The sequence below is a fragment of the Sebastes umbrosus genome, assembly GCF_015220745.1.
Source record: "Sebastes umbrosus isolate fSebUmb1 chromosome 24 unlocalized genomic scaffold, fSebUmb1.pri SUPER_24_unloc_2, whole genome shotgun sequence".
NCBI lineage: Eukaryota > Metazoa > Chordata > Actinopteri > Perciformes > Sebastidae > Sebastes > Sebastes umbrosus.
This window is the reverse complement of record NW_023618438.1, coordinates 1-22,500: the sequence shown is the minus strand read 5'-3', so window position 1 is coordinate 22,500 and position 22,500 is coordinate 1. Positions and strand designations below refer to the sequence as shown.

General features: G+C 47.2%; 1 protein-coding gene across 1 annotated transcript in view; it reads left to right on the top strand.

The window, feature by feature from the left end:
* Positions 1–22,494, top strand: part of LOC119484159 (BCL-6 corepressor-like) — a 23,208-nt gene extending 714 nt beyond the window's left edge. Inside the window, exons 2-9 of the mRNA XM_037762712.1 lie at positions 4,029–4,101; positions 6,906–10,331; positions 13,091–13,319; positions 13,430–13,543; positions 14,800–15,447; positions 15,788–16,015; positions 16,114–16,439; positions 21,082–22,494. Of these exons, the coding sequence (XP_037618640.1) occupies positions 4,099–4,101; positions 6,906–10,331; positions 13,091–13,319; positions 13,430–13,543; positions 14,800–15,447; positions 15,788–16,015; positions 16,114–16,439; positions 21,082–21,321 (5,214 nt within the window). The 5' untranslated portion in view covers positions 4,029–4,098 and the 3' untranslated portion in view covers positions 21,322–22,494. The remainder of the gene's footprint in view (positions 1–4,028; positions 4,102–6,905; positions 10,332–13,090; positions 13,320–13,429; positions 13,544–14,799; positions 15,448–15,787; positions 16,016–16,113; positions 16,440–21,081) is intronic.
* Positions 22,495–22,500: the final 6 nt, after the last annotated feature.

Genomic DNA, 22,500 nt, shown 5'->3' with positions numbered 1-22,500 from the left:
TATTATTATTTATTGCATTTATTATATTTATTTTATTTATTTTGTTTATTATTATTTATTTAACTTATTATTATTTATTTTATTTATTGCATTTATTATTATGTATTTTATTTATTATTATTTATTTGTATTTTTTATAAAATTTATGCAGGTTGTTTTAAAGTCAGGATAATATTTTTTATTATTTCATTACATTATCCCTAATGTGGTCTTACTATATCTTCCATAGAATTAAAAAATATTCATAAAAGTACTACACTGAACTTTTTATATGAAAACAGCAGATTCCTAAAATATTACCACTAAATTATTCCTGAAATACAAATGAAACTTTACATACTCCATCTTGGTTTCTTGTCGTCTCCATCTTGGTTTCTTGTCGTCTCCATCTTGGTTTCTTGTCGTCTCCATCTTGGTTTCTTGTCGTCTCCATCTTGGTTTTTGGTCGTCTCCATCTTGGTTTCTTGTCGTCTCCATCTTGGTTTCTTGTCGTCTCCATCTTGGTTTCTTGTCGTCTCCATCTTGGTTTTTGGTCGTCTCCATCTTGGTTTCTTGTCGTCTCCATCTTGGTTTCTTGTCGTCTCCATCTTGGTTTCTTGTCGTCTCCATCTTGGTTTCTTGTCGTCTCCATCTTGGTTTTTGGTCGTCTCCATCTTGGTTTCTTGTCGTCTCCATCTTGGTTTCTTGTCGTCTCCATCTTGGTTTTTGGTCGTCTCCATCTTGGTTTCTTGTCGTCTCCATCTTGGTTTCTTGTCATCTCCATCTTGGTTTCTTGTCGTCTCCATCTTGGTTTCTTGTCGTCTCCATCTTGGTTTCTTGTCCGTCTCCATCTTGGTTTCTTGTCGTCTCCATCTTGTTTCTTGTCGTCTCCATCTTGGTTTCTTGTCGTCTCCATCTTGGTTTCTTGTCGTCTCCATCTTGGTTTCTTGTCATCTCCATCTTGGTTTCTTGTCGTCTCCATCTTGGTTTCTTGTCGTCTCCATCTTGGTTTCTTGTCCGTCTCCATCTTGGTTTCTTGTCGTCTCCATCTTGTTTTTTGTCCGTCTCCATCTTGGTTTCTTGTCGTCTCCATCTTGGTTTCTTGTCGTCTCCATCTTGGTTTCTTGTCCGTCTCCATCTTGGTTTCTTGTCGTCTCCATCTTGTTTTTTGTCCGTCTCCATCTTGGTTTTTGTACGTCTCCATCTTGGTTTTTGGTCGTCTCCATCTTGGTTTCTTGTCGTCTCCATCTTGGTTTCTTGTCGTCTCCATCTTGGTTTCTTGTCGTCTCCATCTTGGTTTCTTGTCGTCTCCATCTTGGTTTCTTGTCCGTCTCCATCTTGGTTTCTTGTCGTCTCCATCTTGTTTTTTGTCCGTCTCCATCTTGGTTTTTGTACGTCTCCATCTTGGTTTCTTGTCGTCTCCATCTTGGTTTTTGTACGTCTCCATCTTGGTTTCTTGTCGTCTCCATCTTGGTTTCTTGTTGTCTCCATCTTGGTTTTTGGTCGTCTCCATCTTGGTTTCTTGTCGTCTCCATCTTGGTTTCTTGTCCGTCTCCATCTTGGTTTCTTGTCGTCTCCATCTTGGTTTCTTGTCGTCTCCATCTTGGTTTCTTGTCCGTCTCCATCTTGGTTTCTTGTCGTCTCCATCTTGGTTTCTTGTCGTCTCCATCTTGGTTTCTTGTCCGTCTCCATCTTGGTTTCTTGTCGTCTCCATCTTGGTTTCTTGTCGTCTCCATCTTGGTTTTTGTCCGTCTCCATCTTGGTTTCTTGTCGTCTCCATCTTGGTTTTTGGTCGTCTCCATCTTGGTTTCTTGTTGTCTCCATCTTGGTTTCTTGTCGTCTCCATCTTGGTTTTTGGTTGTCTCCATCTTGGTTTCTTGTCGTCTCCATCTTGGTTTTTGTCCGTCTCCATCTTGGTTTCTTGTCGTCTCCATCTTGGTTTTTGGTTGTCTCCATCTTGGTTTCTTGTCGTCTCCATCTTGGTTTTTGTCCGTCTCCATCTTGGTTTTTGGTTGTCTCCATCTTGGTTTCTTGTCGTCTCCATCTTGGTTTTTGTCCGTCTCCATCTTGGTTTCTTGTCGTCTCCATTTTGGTTTCTTGTCGTCTCCATCTTGGTTTCTTGTCGTCTCCATCTTGGTTTTTGTCCGTCTCCATCTTGGTTTCTTGTCGTCTCCATCTTGGTTTCTTGTCGTCTCCATCTTGGTTTTTGGTCATCTCCATCTTGGTTTCTTGTCGTCTCCATCTTGGTTTCTTGTCGTCTCCATCTTGGTTTCTTGTCGTCTCCATCTTGGTTTTTGTCCGTCTCCATCTTGGTTTCTTGTCGTCTCCATCTTGGTTTCTTGTCGTCTCCATCTTGTTTTTTGTCCGTCTCCATCTTGGTTTTTGTACGTCTCCATCTTGGTTTCTTGTCGTCTCCATCTTGGTTTTTGTACGTCTCCATCTTGGTTTCTTGTCGTCTCCATCTTGGTTTCTTGTCGTCTCCATCTTGGTTTCTTGTCGTCTCCATCTTGGTTTTTGTCCGTCTCCATCTTGGTTTCTTGTCGTCTCCATCTTGGTTTCTTGTCGTCTCCATCTTGGTTTCTTGTCCGTCTCCATCTTGGTTTCTTGTCGTCTCCATCTTGGTTTCTTGTCCGTCTCCATCTTGGTTTCTTGTCGTCTCCATCTTGGTTTCTTGTCCGTCTCCATCTTGGTTTCTTGTCCGTCTCCATCTTGGTTTCTTGTCGTCTCCATCTTGGTTTCTTGTCGTCTCCAACTTGGTTTTTGTCCGTCTCCATCTTGGTTTCTTGTCGTCTCCATCTTGGTTTCTTGTCGTCTCCATCTTGGTTTCTTGTCGTCTCCATCTTGGTTTCTTGTCCGTCTCATCTTGGTTTCTTGTCGTCTCCATCTTGGTTTCTTGTCGTCTCCATCTTGGTTTTTGTCCGTCTCCATCTTGGTTTCTTGTCATCTCCATCTTGGTTTCTTGTCGTCTCCATCTTGGTTTTTGTCCGTCTCCATCTTGGTTTCTTGTCGTCTCCATCTTGGTTTCTTGTCGTCTCCAACTTGGTTTTTGTCCGTCTCCATCTTGGTTTCTTGTCGTCTCCATCTTGGTTTCTTGTCGTCTCCATCTTGGTTTCTTGTCGTCTCCATCTCCCCGCTGAACTCTGGGTAATGTGTCCGTTACTGAGGCTGAGAGACGCCAACAGGAAACAACCTGTAGAAAATACTAGAAACATCTGAAACTCCACTTGTATTCTTCCTTAAATGTAAAGTTCAGTTCACGCTGATGTTATTGTGTGTGTGTGTGTGTGTGTGTGTGTGTGTGTGTGTGTTGCCATGCTCATCCATCAAACCATACACACACATCTGTCCTTCAATAGTCTGGAGATAAGAGGCGTTATTGAAATCCCAGCTCGCTAACAGCCATCAATCACTCAGTGTGTGTGTGTGTGTGTGTGTGTGTGTGTGTGTGTGTGTGTGTGTGTGTGTGTGTGTGTGTATGTGTGTTTGTGTGTGTCTGCTGGATTATGACTTCCTCTGGAAACGAGGCGACGTGCCTTATCAGTCCTCCGGCTGGGCGATAAAACACACACGAGCCTCGTAACATCAGTGTGTGTGTGTGTGTGTGTGTGTGCTTGTGTGAGCGCTGCTGAAACGTATCTCGGCACACACACACACACACACACACCAGACTCCATTCATGTTTTGTAGGATTCTAACATGTGATCTGTTTCCAGCCTCTCTGGGTTGTTGCTGTTTGTTTTATGTCCTCACACTCAACATTCATCTAATATGTGATTTGAATTCATTACTTAATGTTCATTTATTCATATCGTCTAAAACCAAACGTGCAAATACATGAATCTGAAAACACCAACGCAGCGTTTAAAACATGGAAAATGGATCTTTTCACAAACAAGGACACAGATGATTCTGTTTTCCATCGTTTTACTTCTCTGTGACAATTTCAAGAAATGTATTGAAAATGTCTCTGGAATCAGGGACAGAGTGAGACCTCTGTGTGTTTCAGGTTGTGTATGTGTATCTCATGTGGCGTTTGTGTCCGTCTGCAGACATGGCGGACTGAGCGGCGTCCTCCAGGCAGGCGGTCCCGTCTGAAGCAGAAACCCGCCGGCTCACAGCATGGTAAGGTCAAAGGTCAACGTCAGGTCTAGTGTTGATGTCACCACGTTCAGGTTCCAGAGTTAGAGGCTGTAGTTTCAGTTTTGTTTGATCAAATACAAAAAACAGTTTCAGCTCTTGGAGGTTCAGTCTGGACACTCTGAGTCCGAGAGGAAACACAAGACTTTAATCTGAAGGGATGAACACATGAAGCAGTTTAAAGATGATGTGTTTGGTGTTTTGTGTTTATTTGATTAGTGAGACAGTAAAACTATGGACGCTGTGTTTATGTGGTAACTGATTTAACCATTAGATTACTGGGGCACCCCGAAAAAACTAAGAGTTTAATTAGATTGTTCACATCATGAAAGTCAATTTTATATCCAATGTTTATGTCACCAAATGTCACATTCCCAAATGTAGCGTTACGGAATCTAGAGTTACAGAATGCTGCATCACTAAATGTAACATTACAAAATCTAGAGTTACGGAATGCTGCGTCACTAAATGTAACATTACAAAATCTAGAGTTACGGAATGCTGCGTCACAAAATGCAGTGTTCAAAAATGTTGTCTCGAAATGTAGCATTCCAACATGTACCGCCATTCCAACATGTACCGCCTTGTAATGTAACGTCCCGGAATGTAGCCTTACGGAATGTAGCCTTACGGAATTTAGCCTTACGGAATGTAGCGTTACGGAATGTAGCCTTACGGAATGTAGCGTTACGGAATGTAGCCTTACGGAATGTAGCCTTACGGAATGTAGCCTTACGGAATGTAGCGTTACGGAATGTAGCCTTACGGAATGTAGCGTTACGGAATGTAGCCTTACGGAATGTAGCCTTACGGAATGTAGCGTTACGGAATATAGCGTTACGGAATGTAGCCTTACGGAATGTAGCGTTACGGAATGTAGCCTTACGGAATGTAGCGTTACGGAATATAGCGTTACGGAATGTAGCCTTACGGAATGTAGCGTTACGGAATGTAGCCTTACGGAATGTAGCCTTACGGAATGTAGCCTTACGGGAATGTAGCCTTACGGAATGTAGCCTTACGGGAATGTAGCCTTACGGAATGTAGCCTTACGGAATGTAGCCTTACGGAATATAGCGTTACGGAATGCAGCGTCTCAAAATGTTGTGTCATGATGTCGTGTCACATTCTGAAATTTCTCAGAAAATCTCACAGACGTTGTCTCACCATGTCTCGTCATGAAAGGTCACGTTAAATGTCATTAAATGTCTTGTAAGTAAATGTTGTGGAATGTCACGTCACATGACGACGGTTATGGTAACGGACACATCTGTTATCGGTTTATACTTTTGCGTTTCTATAAAGCTCAACTCATTGTAGGAAAGTTCCTCCTAAAGAGAACTACGTCCTGTGTTATCTGTACGTACAGAAACTGATCACCGCTGCTTTTCCATCAATTCCCTCCAATCAGATGTTCCTTTTCCTCCGGCCACATCTCTCCTCTCTCTTTTACATATTCGTTTTGGGTCCCTGAAAACCAGAGGGAGTGAGATGTCTCTCTGCTCGCTCCACATCTCGGCGGCCACCCAGCTGTCTGGATAATTTCCTAATGGCCCTGCGGCTGATAGCCAATCAGAGAAGGTTCACCACGCCGTGTGACAGGAAATTCAATTAGGCTGGGTTTTTTTCTCTCTCTCTTTCTGCCAAGCTTCCTCTTTGTCTCTCTCTCTCTCTCTCTCTCTTTGTTTATCTCTTCTCTCTTCTCTCTGTTTCCTGGATGTGGAGAGAGAGAGAGAGAGAGAGAGAGAGAGAGCAAGAGAGCGGGAGACGGAGAGACAGAGAGAGAGAGGGAGAGAGAGAGTCGCTGCCGGCGTCGGATGTCATCCAGGAATACTAAAGAAACGTCTTTTCTCTGTGAAATCCCAGCCTGGTGTCCCGTAGAGATCTGTCTCCTCCTTCAGTCCTGTTTGTTTTTCAGCGGTGAATTTAACACGGAACGCTTTATCTCACAGTTTGACTGTAATACTGGGTTTAAATCTATACTGCAGACATTCAGATTTATAAATCTAATTTAATGTCCAGCTGATGGTGAACTGAAATCTCCTTTCTGTCTAAAGGAAGAAGTCATCACTGCGTCACGGAATGTAGCGTCACGGAATGTAGCGTCACGGAATGTAGCGTTTACGGAATGTAGCGTCACGGAATGTCGTGTTTACGGAATGTAGCGTCACGGAATGTAGCGTCACGGAATGTAGCGTCACGGAATGTAGCGTCACGGAATGTAGCGTCACGGAATGTAGCTTCACGGAATGTAGCGTCACGGAATGTAGCGTCACGGAATGTAGCGTTCACGGAATGTCGCGTTCACGGAATGTCGCGTTTACGGAATGTCACGTCACGGAATGTCGCGTTACGGAATGTCGCGTTACGGAATGTCGCGTTTACGGAATGTAGCGTTTACGAAATGTAGCGTTCCGAAATGTAGCGTCACGAAATCTAGCGTCATGAAATGTAGCGTCACGAAATGTAGCGTCACGAAATGTAGCGTCACGAAATGTAGCGACACGGAATGTAGCGTCACGGAATGTAGCGACACGGAATGTAGCGTCACGGAATGTCGCGTTTACGGAATGTCGCGTTTACGGAATGTCGCGTTTACGGAATGTAGCGCCACGGAATGTCGCGTTTACGGAATGTAGCGTTCCGAAATGTAGCGTCACGCGATGTAGCATCACGGAATATTTGAACCATTCCATAAAAACACGACTTTAAACTGTTCTGTTCTCTATGTGTTAAACCAGAAAGCAGTTTGGTCATTACTTATTTTGACTGTCGTCTCCATGTTGCAGGTGGATGCCGGCACATCTTACAGGATGAACCCGCTAGCTGCCCTCAGTATCGACCGCAACGCTCTGGTGGGGGAAAACTACCGCCCCCACGGGGGAATCTTCTTCCCCGGCGTCCATCCTCTCTCTGCTGAAAAGCCCCAGGAGGCTGGCACTTCCCTCCCGCTTGGTTATGATCTCCTGTACAAACCAGGTGTAGCCCTGTTGGATGGTCAGAAATCCACAAATGGATATGTTGGACTTTACAAGAGCCCACCCCCAGGGTTTCAGAAACCGCTGGCTGTCCCTGCTGCAGGAGGTGATGGCCTGGGGCTGGACCGCCGAGTTTTATCCACTGACAAGCAGTCAGAACTGGGTCTGAACGGTGCTGGTGGCTTCCTGAGGTTACCCTGGATCAGCCCTTATGCTGATGCAACCATGTACCCCTTCCTTGACATGGCGTACAAGGCGTCCTTCCTGTCCCAGCCGTCACCGTTCCTTCACCAGCAGCTGGCGTATCAGTCGTTGTGTGCTGCTGGGGCAGGAAGCAGCTCACCTGGGGAAGACAGACTTTTCTACCTGCCTCATTATGGCCCGGCCCACATCTCATCCCCACTGGGTCCTCTAATCAGGATCCCTACCGCAACTCCAGCTCCTGCTGTCCTTTCACCCCGGTCCCACTGCCAGGACCAGGCCTTACAGGGCCTTGGTCCTCCAGTGCATCAGGAACCCTTTAGCACCAGCCCACAGATCCACCAGGAGCCTCAAGCTGTTCATCATACTGATCGACAACATGGCAGCAGTAGCGCAAAGTCCAGTCAACCCACTTCCACCAAGAACACTATTAGCAGCAGCAGTAGTAGTGGGAGTACTGGTGCCGCTGTTAGCAGTTCAGCTAGCACTGCTACCTTAGAGTCACCCACAGTTACCCATCCTCTAGTTCCCCCACCTCAACCCCTCAACAACACCACTACAGACCTCCAAAAGTCGCTTTACAGGAGCACCTCCTCATCCTCAACATCACTGTCAGGGTCTCACACCTTTAAAAAGGGCAGCCTGAGCTCGGAGCATTCAGGCAGCAACAAAACCAAAGATGCCAGCTCAGAGAAGTGTAAATCACCTGCAAAGACATCACAGGACAAAGCTGTGCCTCAAAAACCTGCCAAAAACTCCAGGGAAAACCCTTTGGATCTGTCTGCCAAAGAGTTGGAGGAATTCTCAAATGGATTCCCGTCCAAACTAGAGGCCCTGGCCAAGTTGGGGTATTTACCACCGTCTCATTACGGGCTGCTAGCCAGCCAGAACCTAAAGGAAGGTCTACCCCCACCGGTTACCACTCCAGAAAAGACTCCTGAAAAGAGCAGCACTGTGCCATCCCCTTGGGTTGCTCCGGGTCCTTCCTCGGCTGTCAGCTCCCAAATTATGAAAAACAAGAGTGATCATCATCCACAACCTCAGAACTCACCTGGCTCCACGACCGTGGAGGTGACCAGTATTCCCAGCCCTGCCTCAGGGGGAAGACCTTCTGCATCATCTCCTTCCCCAAAGTTCAAAGTTGAATGGCCACGAGTTCCCCCGATTGATTTGGAGAATCCGAGCAGTAAAGGAGAAACTCGTTCTAAGCCAGAGGCTCAAGAGACACCTCATCCACAGCAGCAATCTCGCATTGGAAATGGAAACTCGTCCAGTCAAATCTACGGTGACTCCTACCTCCCTCCTGGCTTAGGTTACACTAACCGCTACATCCCGTACTCAGTTGCTGAGAATATGTCCTTGCAACGCATGACCATACCAGGCAAAGGGCCTATCTATACCCACCCAGCCTTGCTGGGCAACAGCAGCTTTTACCCACCAAAACATGGACTTCCATATGGAGTACATCCAAACCAGGGTGACTTCATGCCATACCAGAATTCCCGGGGGATGGCCCCTCCACCTGTCCCCTCCCACCCGGGTCTCGACCGACTTGAGACCCAGGATAAAACCTGGAATGCAGAACCATACCGGAACCAGGACAGGCCGGATGCTGATAGCTCCCAAAGGAGTGACGAAAAGTCCACAAACCAAACCATAAAGGCTTCAGGTAGAAGCCTCACTTCTACCAGAGATGATGTAGTTTGTATCGACCTGGTGCACGATGAGCCAGAGGATGAATTGTCCACCAACAAGCACAACTCTCCATCTAGAGAGGATTTCTCTAAGATTGGCGGTAACCACATCCACGAAAGAGAGCCTCCAAAAGCACTTCCTCCCAGCCAGGCTGCCGAGCCGAGACAAGGCTTACCCAACACTTCCCAACCACAGCCTTCCCCCATCCCAGAGGAGATCCCGGAAAACGAGGAACCACTTAGTCCATTCCCAGACATCCCAGAGGAGCAGACGATGCGCTGTGCCCGAACTTCCCCTCAGCAGTTTTCTAGAAAATGTAAAGCCTCTGGTGGTGCTGCGGACTTGGGTGCCACTAGCGGTCAAAATAATGGTGTTGACAGCGCTGGCAATGAAGCTAAGGCCAATAAAACTCCTGAGCAAAGCCCTTCTAGAAACTCATTGGTTCCTTTTAGCAAAGAAAACTGTTCTAGTGACATCATGCGAGCAGTGTGTGCTGTCACCAGCCCAAAGAGTCCGTCTGATGGGGGCAGCTGTCATCCGGACAGTCCAGTCTGCAGCAGTAAGGAACCAGTATGTAGAGATTCCAGGTCCCAGGTCCCAGCATCCAGGAGTTTTAATCCCAGGGTTCCAGCTGGAGGAGTTACGAACAACCCAACAAGTCCAAGTTTTGTCAACAGAAACTTCGTGGGCCCATGTTGCAGAAATCTGGCGCCGAGGGCTCCAACTATTGAACCCAGGCTTTTCAGCGGCCCAACTCTTGGAAATCGCAACCCTGAGTCCCCAAACTGCAGGAACATCAACCCCAGATTTACAAATTGTGAAAACAGCAATGCCGTGCGTCCACTTTGTGGAAACATCAGGGCTCCTACATGCGGAAATACGTGTTTTAGTTGTCCAAATTGTGGGAATACCCCCTCTAAGGGCCAGTTTTCTGGAAATAACCAAACTTGTGTGCACAACAATCCCACATTACGAAACAATCTTCCTCGAGGCCAAACCTGTCGGCACCTTTCACCTTCCAATCCCACCAACTTAATCCCTGCAGATCTGACTCCAGAACCGCCGGTTAACAAAGACCTAAAATATGAAAACCTTTCCTCCGATGAGATCCGGAGAGAGACGGCGGACTTTGGCCTCGCCGCCACCGGCTGTGGCGATGTGAACGAGGACAGCATGGATCTCCTGCTAGACGAGGATGACGGCTGCAGCAAGTTCCGGCGCTCCGGCCTCACCAAACGCATCGCCAACTCATCCGGCTACGTGGGCGACCGGATCAAATGCGTGACCACGGAGCTTTACGCCGACTCCAGCAAGCTGAGCAGAGAGCAGCGAGCACTTCAGGTAAGATCTACCTTTACATTCTCTTCCCTTCGTTAGTCGATGGAGGTGATAGTCTGGTGAGACGGGCAGATCTAATCTTCAAGTTTTCTGATGTAGAATCTGCTACTTATTGTTCATTAGAGGATTTAAGTCTGACTGAGAGGAAGCAGGCGAACGCTTCATTGTGGTCTAATTCTACTCTACTATTCTGGGTTTAGGAAAGTCCCACTTCGTTTAACTGCTGGAGGTTTCTCTCTTTAATCGAATATACATTATTAATATTTTTGCTCGTAAATTGTGTTTTTTCTCCAAAATTTAACACCAGAAATTATACACGTCTCTTTTGCTCTTAAATTTGTGAGTTTTTTCTCGTGCATTTTTTTTTTTTTCTCGTAAATTTGCGACTTAAAACTCAGTGAATATTCTTACAGGTATGAGGAGGTGTTACGAGGAGAGCTGTCTTCTCTTTCACCTCCTCCTCCTCTTCCTCCTCTCTTTTTTCTTCCTCGTCTCCGAGTGTTTGAGGTCGCGCTGGGGTTGTGTTGAGGTCGTATTGGGGTCGGGTTGAGGTCACGTTGAGGTCCTGTTGAGGTCGTATTGGGGTCGCCTTGGGGTCGTGTTGAGGTCGTGTTGAGATCGCGTTGAGGTCGCGTTGGAGTTGTGTTGAGGTCGTATTGGGGTCGTGTTGAGGTCGTGTTGAGATCGCGTTGAGGTCGCGTTGGAGTTGTGTTGAGGTCGTATTGGGGTCGTGTTGAGGTCACGTTGGGGTCATATTGAGGTCGCGTTGGGGTCGTGTTGAGGTTGTGTTGAGGTCGCGTTGAGGTCGCGTTGGAGTTGTGTTGAGGTCGTATTGGGGTCGTGTTGAGGTCGTATTGAGGTCGCGTTGAGGTCGCCTTGGAGTTGTGTTGAGGTCGTATTGGGGTCGTGTTGAGGTCACTTTGGGGTCATATTGAGGTCGCGTTGGGGTCGTGTTGAGGTTGCGTTGGGGTCGCGTTGGGGTCGTGTTGAGGTCGCGTTGGGGTCGTGTTGAGGTCGCGTTGGGGTCGTGTTGGGGTCGTGTTGAGGTCGTATTGGGGTCGTGTTGAGTTCGTGTTGAGGTGGCGTTGGGGTCGTGTTGGGGTCGTGTTGGGGTCGTGTTGAGGTCGCGTTGGGGTCGTGTTGAAGTCGTGTTGAGGTCGTGTTGAGGTCACGTTGGGGTCGTGTTGGGGTCGTGTTGAGTTCGTGTTGAGGTCGCGTTGGGGTCGTGTTGAGGTTGTGTTGGGGTCACGTTGAGGTGACGTTGAGGTCGCGTTGGGGTCGTGTTGAGGTCGCATTGGGTCGTGTTGAGGTCGTATTGGGGTTGTGTTGAGTTCGTGTTGAGGTCGTGTTGAGTTCGTGTTGAGGTCGTGTTGAGGTCGCGTTGGGATAACACACACCGACTGGATGTGGTCGCTTTCTCTCCACGATGAAGAAGAGAAACTGTCTTTATATATTTATCTCTTCTTCTTTTCATCTCTATTTCTGTTTCTCTGCCTCAACGTTCGTCGCTTGTTATTCTTCTTTCTCTTCACCTCCTCGTCCCCTCGAGATCCCCCCTTCAACTCAAATTAGATCTCTCCATCTTCCTCCTCATCCTCCTCTCCATCCTCCTCTCCATCCTCCTCTCCATCCTTCTCTTCATCCTCCCCTTCATCCTCCTCCTCATCCTCCTCTTCCCTCCCTCGGCAAATGGAGGAGGACGGAGTCGTACTTTTAATAGAATTCTCCTTTCTTCCTCCTCTTCTTCATCCTCGGAGCCCAGATTATCCTCGACTACTTTAACCACACTGAAAATGTGAGGTTTGGTTTTGTGTTTAAAGAAGAAGAAAAGACTCGTTAATTTGTGTTGTTTTTGTAAATTTACGACTTAAATCTCAGAGAATATCCCAGTTTTTTCTCCTGTAAATTATTAGTATTGGTACTCGGTATCGGTACTCGTATCGGTACTCGTATTGGTACTCGTATCGATACTCGGTATCGGTACTCGGTATCGGTACTCGTATCGGTACTCGTATTGGTACTCGGTATTGCTACTCGGTATCGGTACCCGTATCGGTACTCGGTATCGGTACTCGGTATCGGTACTCGTATCGGTACTCGGTATCGCTACTTGGTATCGGTACTCGTATCGGTACTCGTATCGGTACTCGTATCGGTACTCGGTATCGGTACTCGGTATCGGTACTCGTATCGGTACGAGTATCGGTACGAGTATCGGTACTCATATCGATACTCGGTATCGGTACTCGTATCGGTACTCGGTATCGGTACTCGGTATCGGTACTCGGTATCGGTACTCGTATTGGTACTCGTATCGGTACTCGGTATCGGTACTCAGTATCGGTACTCGTATTGGTACTCGTATCGGTACTCGGTATCGGTACTCATATCGGTACTTGTATCGGTACTTGTATCAGTACTCGGTATTGGAGAGTACCCAAATGGAAGGTGTTGTACTCGGTCTGAAATAAAGAGGTATCGGTGCATCCCTAATAAACTAAGACGGAGACGACCAAAATGCCAAACTGGAGTCTTCAGACGTCAGTCCTTCGACCGTCACGGTGACGACGTCCACTTCTTCTATCAGTGTTATGGTTAAGACGGGAGACAGACGTATGCGTCTACGAAGCGATGACGTGACGGGAGGTTGTTGAGGAGCCGATGTGCCCGTTCAGACCTGAGCGTCTCCTGTCAGGAGACAGGAAGTAACAGATGTAAACAGGATGTTGACACTGATGTGTGTTCATGTGTTTGTTTGTCAGCGAGCGATGCTGAGGTTCTCTGAGCTGGAGCTGAAGGAGAAAGAGGGAGGAAGAGGAGAAGAAGAAGAGGAAGAGGAAGAAGGGATGACAGCGGCGGAGGCGGAGCTGGCAGACGGCCAGCGGGGAGACGGAGGGAGGGAGGAGGAGGAGGAGGAGGAGGAGGAGGGGAGGAAGAGAGAGGGAGGAAGAGGAGGAAGTCCCTGTGAGGCCGCCGCCGAGGCAGCGAGAGGTAAGAGGATTTACTGAGCTCTGCAGGATGGCGTGCACGCTCACACACACACTTCTCTTTCTGTGTGCACTCAGTGTGTGTTTGAGTGTGTGAGCGTCATTCACACTCAGTTGAACTCTCGGTGCACCTCGTTCACAAACCGCCGCACTCGTTTCCTCCAGGAAGCACCGCATTCACATCAACACCTGAGACACTGACTGGAGTCTCTCTGCTTCGTTTCCACGGTAACCTTTAGACGGTAACCTTTAGACGTTAACTTTTAGACGTTAACTTTCAGACGTTAACATTCAGACGTTAACTTTCAGACGTTAACATTCAGACGTTAACTTTCAGACGTTAACTTTTAGACGTTAACTTTTAGACGTTAACTTTTAGACGGTAACTTTTAGACGTTAACTTTTAGACGTTAACTTTTAGACGTTAACTTTTAGACGGTAACCTTTAGACGTTAACTTTTAGACGTTAACCTTTAGACGGTAACCTTTAGACGTTAACTTTTAGACGTTAACTTTTAGACGTTAACCTTTAGACGTTAACTTTCAGACGTTAACATTCAGACGTTAACTTTCAGACGTTAACATTCAGACGTTAACTTTCAGACGTTAACTTTTAGACGTTAACTTTTAGACGTTAACTTTTAGACGGTAACCTTTAGACGTTAACTTTTAGACGTTAACTTTTAGACGTTAACTTTTAGACGTTAACCTTTAGACGTTAACTTTTAGACAGTAACCTTTAGACGTTAACTTTTAGACGGTAACCTTTAGACGTTAACTTTTAGACGTTAACTTTCAGACGTTAACATTCAGACGTTAACTTTCAGACGTTAACTTTTAGACGTTAACTTTTAGACGTTAACCTTTAGACGTTAACTTTTAGACGGTAACCTTTAGACGTTAACTTTTAGACGTTAACTTTCAGACGTTAACATTCAGACGTTAACTTTCAGACGTTAACTTTTAGACGTTAACTTTTAGACGTTAACTTTTAGACGGTAACCTTTAGACGTTAACTTTCAGACGTTAACATTCAGACGTTAACTTTCAGACGTTAACTTTTAGACGTTAACTTTTAGACGTTAACTTTCAGACGTTAACTTTTAGTTGTTAACTTTTAGACGTTAACTTTTAGTTGTTAACTTTTAGACGTTAACTTTTAGTTGTTAACTTTTAAATGGTAGCTTTTAGACGTTAACTTTTAAACGGTAAGTTTTGGACGTTAACTTTTAGTTGTTAACTTTTAGACGTTAACTTTTAGTTGTTAACTTTTAAATGGTAGCTTTTAGACGTTAACTTTTAAACGTTAACTTTTAGACGTTAACTTTTAAACTGTAGCTTTTAGACGTTAACTTTTTTTGTTTTCTCAAGGTCACGAACATTTATATCACAAAATCGACAAAACTAGAAAACGTAAATGTGAGACGTCTCAGATTCATCTCACAAGAAGAAGAAAGTTATTTCTGTCATGTTTGTTTTTGCAGGTCCATCCTGCCCTCACAACCGCCTCCCCGTCCTGCCGCCGTGCCGCCACTCAGACGACCTCCCCGTCCTGCCGCCGTGCCGCCACTCAGACGACCTCCCCGTCCTGCCGCCGTGCCGCCGCTCCGACGACCTCCCTGTCCTGCCGCAGTGCCGCCGCTCAGTCGACCTCCCCGTCCTGCCGCCGTGCCGCCACTCCGGCGACCTCCCCGTCCTCGGAGAGAAGGAGGACGCCTCAGCAGAGGAGCAGAAGAAGAACAAAGATGAAGAAGGATGTCTGCAGGAAGAGAAGAAGAAACAACAACAACAACAAAGGTTTCTGTCCACAGCCAGAGGGCTGCTTCAGGGAAACGTCTCCACGCCGACCGCCACGCCGACCCCCACGCCGACCCCCACGCCAACCCCCATGCCGACCCCCACGCCAACCCCCATGCCGACCACGCCGACCGCCACACCGACCGCCACACCGACCGCCGCAGCTCCACTCGGAGGTTCCAGTCCCAACGTGGCGGCGAACCGACGGCGCCTCTTCAGTCTGGAGCCGTTCCACCAGAGCAGCATCAGCAGCAGCCGGCTGAAGAGAGGGAGGGAGGAGGACTGGGAGGAGGACCGGATCGGAAACCCCAACAAGAAGACCAAGGTCACCAACGGTAGGACGGGAGTTCCTGCATAAATAATAAATAGAATAATCAGATTAATGAAAACAGTCTTTAGTTTAATGTGGAGATATCTGCATGGTGGTCTTCAGATTTCACTAGATGCTCCAGGAAATGACATCACAACAAGCAAAAACACCAACGTAGGCACTGGAGGACATTTCTCCTGGTGTTCCTCAGGGTTCTATACTGGGTCCTCTCATCTTCTCATTAAACATTTATACAAGAACATAGTGAGAGTTTATTCTGATCATTTATTGACTGTCATTATAACGACATCCTGTCCTCTGATTGGCTGTTGTTTCATCCCTCCTGACTGCTCATTGGCTGTTAGACTCGACCCTGGAGGACGTGAAGAAGCTGAAGGTTTGCATCGAGCTCAACGGCCTCCGACTCAACAAGCCCCGCCTCCCCGGGGAGCTCAGCCAATGGCTGCCCTCCGGCCAGAGTTCGGCGGAGGTTGACAGAAAGTTCAGAGTGGACGTCCCGGCCGTCAGGGGGAGGTCAGAGGTCAACGGAGGCTGGTGCGACCCGACGTTTGTGAGGAGGGACGACCCGAGAGGTAAAGAAACAGATAAACCCTTCACAGTTCTACGACAACGTCAGTGTGTCTGATTTCCTGCTGGTAAAAATCAAACTTCTTCTTCTGTTTTCTTTCAGTTGTCCACGCGTCGCCGCCCTCCTCTCCCGCCCATCTCCCCCGGCAACCGTCCCCTGCATCCTTCACCTCCCTCGCCTCCTCCCGCCTCCAGGACAAGCATCAGAAGCTGAGGGAGAGCCGCCGGGTCTCCGGCTTCCTCCCTTCCTTACCTCCTCTTCCTCCCTCCTTCTCGCCCTGTCCCGACCGCCATCCCTTCCGCTGCCACGAAGACGACCTCAGCAGGCCGAAGGGCAAGCGTCCCTGCAAGACGAAGCACACGGGAGGAGAAGCGGCGAGGGAGGAGGAGAGAGACGGGGGAGGAAGCGACGATGAGGTGAGTGGAAAGGTGAGAGAGGAGCGCTTGTTTTGTTGTTTAGCTTCCTGGTTGTGATGTTTTCAGTGTTGACGGTGTTAAAACCCAGATGTGGATAAAAGGAGTTTGAGAGCGCTTGTTTTGTTGTTTAGTTTGAGGCTGACATGTAAAAACAGATGAGACTCATCATGACTCATACACCCACTCAGACACCCGGGGGACGAGGTCGGGAGGGAGGGAGCGCTTGTTTTCTCCAAATTGATTCACGTTTACGAGAAAAATAAAGCCATAAATAAAAAAAGGAAAATGTTCGGAGCTTGCAGGTGTTCAAATCAAGCGCCTCTAGGTAAAACGGGTGGTCGGGGAGCGCTTGTTTTCTTATACCCACAAGACCGTGTTCAGAGAACGAAAAGACCAAGTCAAAACGTCGACGAGACATACGTCTCATCGTCTCAGCCTTTACATGTCATCACCTACGTTCCGTCAGTGTTGCCTCCGTCCCCTCATCGTCGCCTACGTACTGTCGTCATCGCCTACATCCCGTTGTCATCATCACGTACGTCCCATCGTCATCGCCTACGTCTTGTCGTTGTCATCACCTACGTCCCATTGTCGTTGCCTACGTCCTGAAATCATCACCGCCTATGTTACGTCGTCGTCGCGTACTTCCCGTTGTCATCATCGCCTAGGTCCCATCGTCGTCGCCTATGTCTTGTCGTTGTCATCGCCTAGGTCCCATCATCGACGCCTACGTCTTGTCGTTGTCATCACCTACGTCCCATCGTCGTCACCTACGTCTTGTCGTTGTCATCACCTATGTCCCATCGTCTTCACCTATGTCTTCTCATTGTCATCATCTACGTCCCATTGTCGTCGCCTACGTCCTGTCATCATCACCGCCTGCGTTCCGCCGTTGTCGCCTACGTCTTGTCATTGTCATCACCTACGTCCCATCGTCATCACCTACATCCTGTCATCATCACCTCCTGCGTTCCGTCGTTGTCGCCTACGTCTTGTCGCCTACGTCTTGTCGTTGTCATCACCTACGTCCCATTGTCTTCACCTACGTCCTGTCATCATCACTGCCTGCGCTCTGCCGTTGTCACCTACGTCTTGTCATTGTCATCACCTACGTCCCATCGTCGTCACCTACGTCCTGTCATCATCACCGCCTGCGTTCCGCCGTTGTCGCCTACGTCTTGTCGTTGTCATCACCTATGTCCCATTGTCATCACCTATGTCCTGTCATCATCACCTCCTGCGTTCCGTCGTTGTCGCCTACGTCTTGTCGCCTATGTCTTGTCGTTGTCATCACCTACGTCCCATTGTCTTCACCTACGTCCTGTCATCATCACCGCCTGCGCTCCGCCGTTGTCACCTACGTCTTGTCATTGTCATCACCTACGTCCCATCGTCGTCACCTACATCTTGTCGTTGTCATCACCTATGTCCCATTGTCGTCACCTACGTCCTGTCATCATCACCTCCTGCGTTCCGTCGTTATCGCCTATGTCTTGTCGTTGTCATCACCTACGTCCCATTGTCATCACCTACGTCCCATTGTCATTACCTACATCCTGTCATCATCACCTCCTGCGTTCCGTCGTTATCACCTACGTCTTGTCGTTGTCATCACCTACGTCACATTGTCATCACCTACGTCCCATTGTCATCACCTACGTCCTGTCATCATCAACGCCTGTGTTCCTCCGTTGCTGCCTACGTCTTGTCGTTATCATCACCTACGTCCTGTTCCAAGACGGTGTTAAAATGATACGTTTTAGTTAAAATAGTAAAAGAAATGCCTTGAAACTGAGCTGGAGATCTGACTCAGTCCTCCTCGCTCGGTTCCTCGGACACATTTAGTCGCTACATAAACAGTACCGAGGTTTGATTCCCAAATAACCTCCATCTTTTGTCTTTTCATTTTTACACCAAACTCCACAGCTCAAACACACAATCTCAAATATCGTCAGATGTAGTTGTTTTTCTTCTTCTTCTGTTGTTCCTCCTTTCTTTCCTCCTTTCTTCCTTTCTTTCTTTCTTTCTTCTTCTCTCGCTGTTAATCGCTGCAATTATCGTCCTGATTGGAGCTCGCTGGGAAATCTCTGCAGGGACGACGTGTGTGTGTTACTGTGTGTGTGTGTTACTGTGTGTGTGTGTTACTGTGTGTGTGTGTGTGTGTTACTGTGTGCGTGAGTGTGTGTGTGTGTGTGTGTGTGTGTGTGTGTAATTGAATTCACTGCAGATTAAAGTGAATGAGAGAGGGAGTGAAGGAGGGAGGGAGTGAGGAGGGAGGGAGTGAAGGAGGGAGGGAGTGAGTGAGGAGGGAGGGAGTGAAGGAGGGAGTGAGTGAGGAGGGAGTGAGGAGGGAGGGAGTGAGGAGGGAGTGAGGAGGGAGGGAGTGAGGAGGGAGGGAGTGAAAGAGGGAGGGAGTGAGGAGGGAGTGAGGAGGGAGGGAGTGATTGAAGGTTATGGAGGAAGAATAATATTCTCCACATGTATTCTGTGTGCGGTGGCGGCGGCGGCGGCGGTGGCGGTGGCGGCTTGTGTCGTTCTGACAGCTGCTGCACCGGAGATTTCCTCCGGGCAGCGAGGACGCACACACACTAAAACACACACTAACACACGCACACACACACCGTCTCTTTTCCTTGTTTGCTGCGCTAGAAAACACACACACACCAAACACACACTAAAACACACACACACACCTCCAGGGCAAAGCTGGCTTCCTGTTTGCTGATGCGTGACGGCGAGCGTTTGACAGACGCCTGCACACACACATTACACACACACACACACACACACACACACACACTAACGCGTTAACATGCACACGCTGTCTGGCTGCTCAGCGCTGCAGCTTTTCATCGTCTCTTCCTGCGTTTATCCTCATTCAGGAAACACAGACGGAATTCATCCGAGTTTAAATAAGAAATATAATAATATTTAAAAATCTGAATCAATTTAAAAACAAATAATCAAAATTTAATGATACAAAAAATCTATAACGCAAGAGGATAAACGTATTTATTTATTAAAATGACCAAAATGTTATGATAAAAATAAACAGAAAAAATCCATAACTTGAGAGAATACACATATTTATTCATTTAAAGGGAGTTTTGATTGTAATATGGATCAACATCACTGTTCAGGATTATTATGAATTTCCGTTCAAATCTGGAAGGTTCAAATTCAGCTGCAGAGCCTCTGAGCAAGGCACTGCTGCACCACGGTCATTTATTATGATTATTAGTGTCTGTCACACACATACAACCATTAACCCTGATGTCAACGGAATTAACTCTTAAATGCATAAATTAGTAGTTCCTTTTGTTAGTTTTGTAGTAGCAGTACTACTAGTATTCATCGTCACCTACGTCCTGTCGTCACCTACATCATGTCGTTGGCGCATACGTCCCATCGTCCTCATCATTTATGTCTTGTCATTGTCATCAACTACATCTTGTCGTCGTCATCACGAACTACGTCCTGTTGTCGTCGCCTACATCTCGTTGTCTTCTCCACTTACATCCTGTCGTCGTCACCTACATCCTGTCGTCGTCATCATCTACTTCCCGTAGTCCTCACCACCTACATCCTTTCGTCATTGCCTACGTCCTGTTGTTATTGTTGCCTACGTCTTGTCGTTGTCATCACCTACGGCCTGTTATTGTCACCTATGTCTTGTCGTTGTCGTCACCTACATCCTGTCGTTCATCACCACCTCTGTACTGTTAACACCGACTACGTCCTGTCATAGTCTCCTACGTCCTGTTATCGTCGCCTACGTCTTGACGTTGTCACCTGCGTCTTGTCATTGTCATCACCTAGGTCTTGTCGTTGTCATCGCCTAGGTCTTGTCGTTGTCATCACCTAGGTCTTGTCGTTGTCATCACCTATGTCTTGTCGTTGTCATCACGTACGTCTTGTCGTTGTCATCACCTACATCTTGTCGTTGTCATCACCTACGTCTTGTCGTTGTCATCACCTACGTCTTGTTGGAGTCACCTACAGACTTTCCTCGGACCAAGGTTTGGCTGTTTGGTCCGGGGAGGTTTCATACGTGTAATTTTGGTTCAGATCAAACTGAAAAGTCCTAAATACCGGACCAAATGAGGCAAAAGGGCCCTGAGTAACGTAGTCCGGACGTCCTTCAGCATGTCCTCCAACATGTCCTGGTTCTGTACCCAGAAAACCGTCCAGGAAGCATCCTAATCAGATAACTCCTTCTTTTTCAGTTGTTTACAGCTGTTAGACATGATGATCGCTCAGATATGAAGATAATGGTGAACTGATGCTGTTTCTGCTACGTTACAGTCAAAGTCAACATGCGACGATGAACTCGAGGAAACAAAAGAAAGAGGAAGTGGGAGAGTGAGCCATGCAGACAGTGAAGAGAGAGAGAATCCTCATTTCTTCTTTACTTTAAAACAAATCCTCCTCCTCCTCCTCCTCCTCCTCCACCTCATCATCAGCCTCAGGCTTTCCACACATGAAGCTCAGCGATCAGAGTTGTGAGAGTCGAGGAGCTGCAGCTCTATTTTCAACCAGAGTAAACCTCTGACGGTGCTGAACGTAGAAACCCAGCGAGCGCCTGTCGTTGTTGTTCGTTGGTAATAAAAGCGATCCTCCAGCTCACGCTAATCACTTCAAACGTCTCTTTCAGGCGTCCCCGTCCGACCCGCCTCCCTCGCCCTCGCCGCAGCACGCCCACATCGCCCGGCCCGCCCCCCCTGAAGTCCGCCGGCTCATCGTGAACAAGAACGCCGGAGAGACGCTGCTGCAGCGCGCCGCCCGCCTGGGATACGAGGTAACGAGACGCAAACGCACCCGGGAATATGGACCTCATTTTACCCTGAGAAGAAACCTCTATGTTTCCTTCCCATTCCTGCTCCTCAGAGGATGAACCCTCTACATGTTAATGACCTTTCCTTCAGCGCCACCCTCAGGACAGACCCGTTAACAGCAGGCGTCACCAGCTGGACTCAAACCTGTGACATTAACGCTGCAGCGCTGCGTCGACACCGATGCCCTTTATTGAAATTCAGTCGTCGTTGTGAAATCATTGTGAGGCAGAATAAAATGTGTGTGTGTGTGTGTGTGTGTGTGTGTGCAGGCATTTGTTAAACCACACACACACACACACACACACATGGTGTGAATATTTCATGCCCAGTGTGACAGCTCTAGTCAGGCCTCACCAGTGTCGCCCTTCCTCCTCCTCTTCCTCCCTCTCTCTCTCGTTGAGGTGCAGCGGTGAAGCTAACGAGCTCAGTTTGTAAATGAAGCCGTCGTCCATCACGACACACACAGGACGTTTATTATCAGCCGCAATCATTTCAAGAGCAGAAGAAGAACAAGAGAGAGAGAGGTTTCAGTCCTCAGAGGCGTTCGTCTCTTAAAGGTTCTCTATTCCATATTCAGAACATTAATATATCAACGACTGTTGTCCATGTAAAGATATAAAGGTGCAATGTCTACCTTCTTCTCGGGGGAAAATGAGGTTTGTTTTCGTGGTAAAATTAGTTTTGTTTTCGTGGTAGAATGAGGTTTCTTCTCAGGGTAAAATGAGGTTTGTTTTCAGGGTAAAATTAGGTTTGTTTCCGTGGTAAAATTAGGTTTGTTTTTGTGGTAAAATGAGTTTTGTTTTCGTGGTAAAATTAGGTTTCTTCTCAGGGTAAAATGAGGTTTGTTTTTGTGGTAAAATGAGGTTTGTTTTTGTGGTAAAATGAGGTTTGTTTTCTTGGTAAAATGAGGTTTGTTTTCATGGTAAAATGAGGTTTGTTTTCGTGGTAAAATAAGGCTTGTTTTCGTGGTAAAATGAGGTTTGTTTTCGTGGTAAAATTAGTTTTGTTTTCGTGGTAGAATGAGGTTTCTTCTCAGGGTAAAATGAGGTTTGTTTTCAGGGTAAAATTAGGTTTGTTTCCGTGGTAAAATTAGGTTTGTTTTCGTGGTAAAATGAGTTTTGTTTTCGTGGTAAAATTAGGTTTCTTCTCAGGGTAAAATGAGGTTTGTTTTCAGGGTAGAATTAGGTTTGTTTCCGTGGTAAAATGAGGTTTGTTTTCGTGGTGAAATGAGGTTTGTT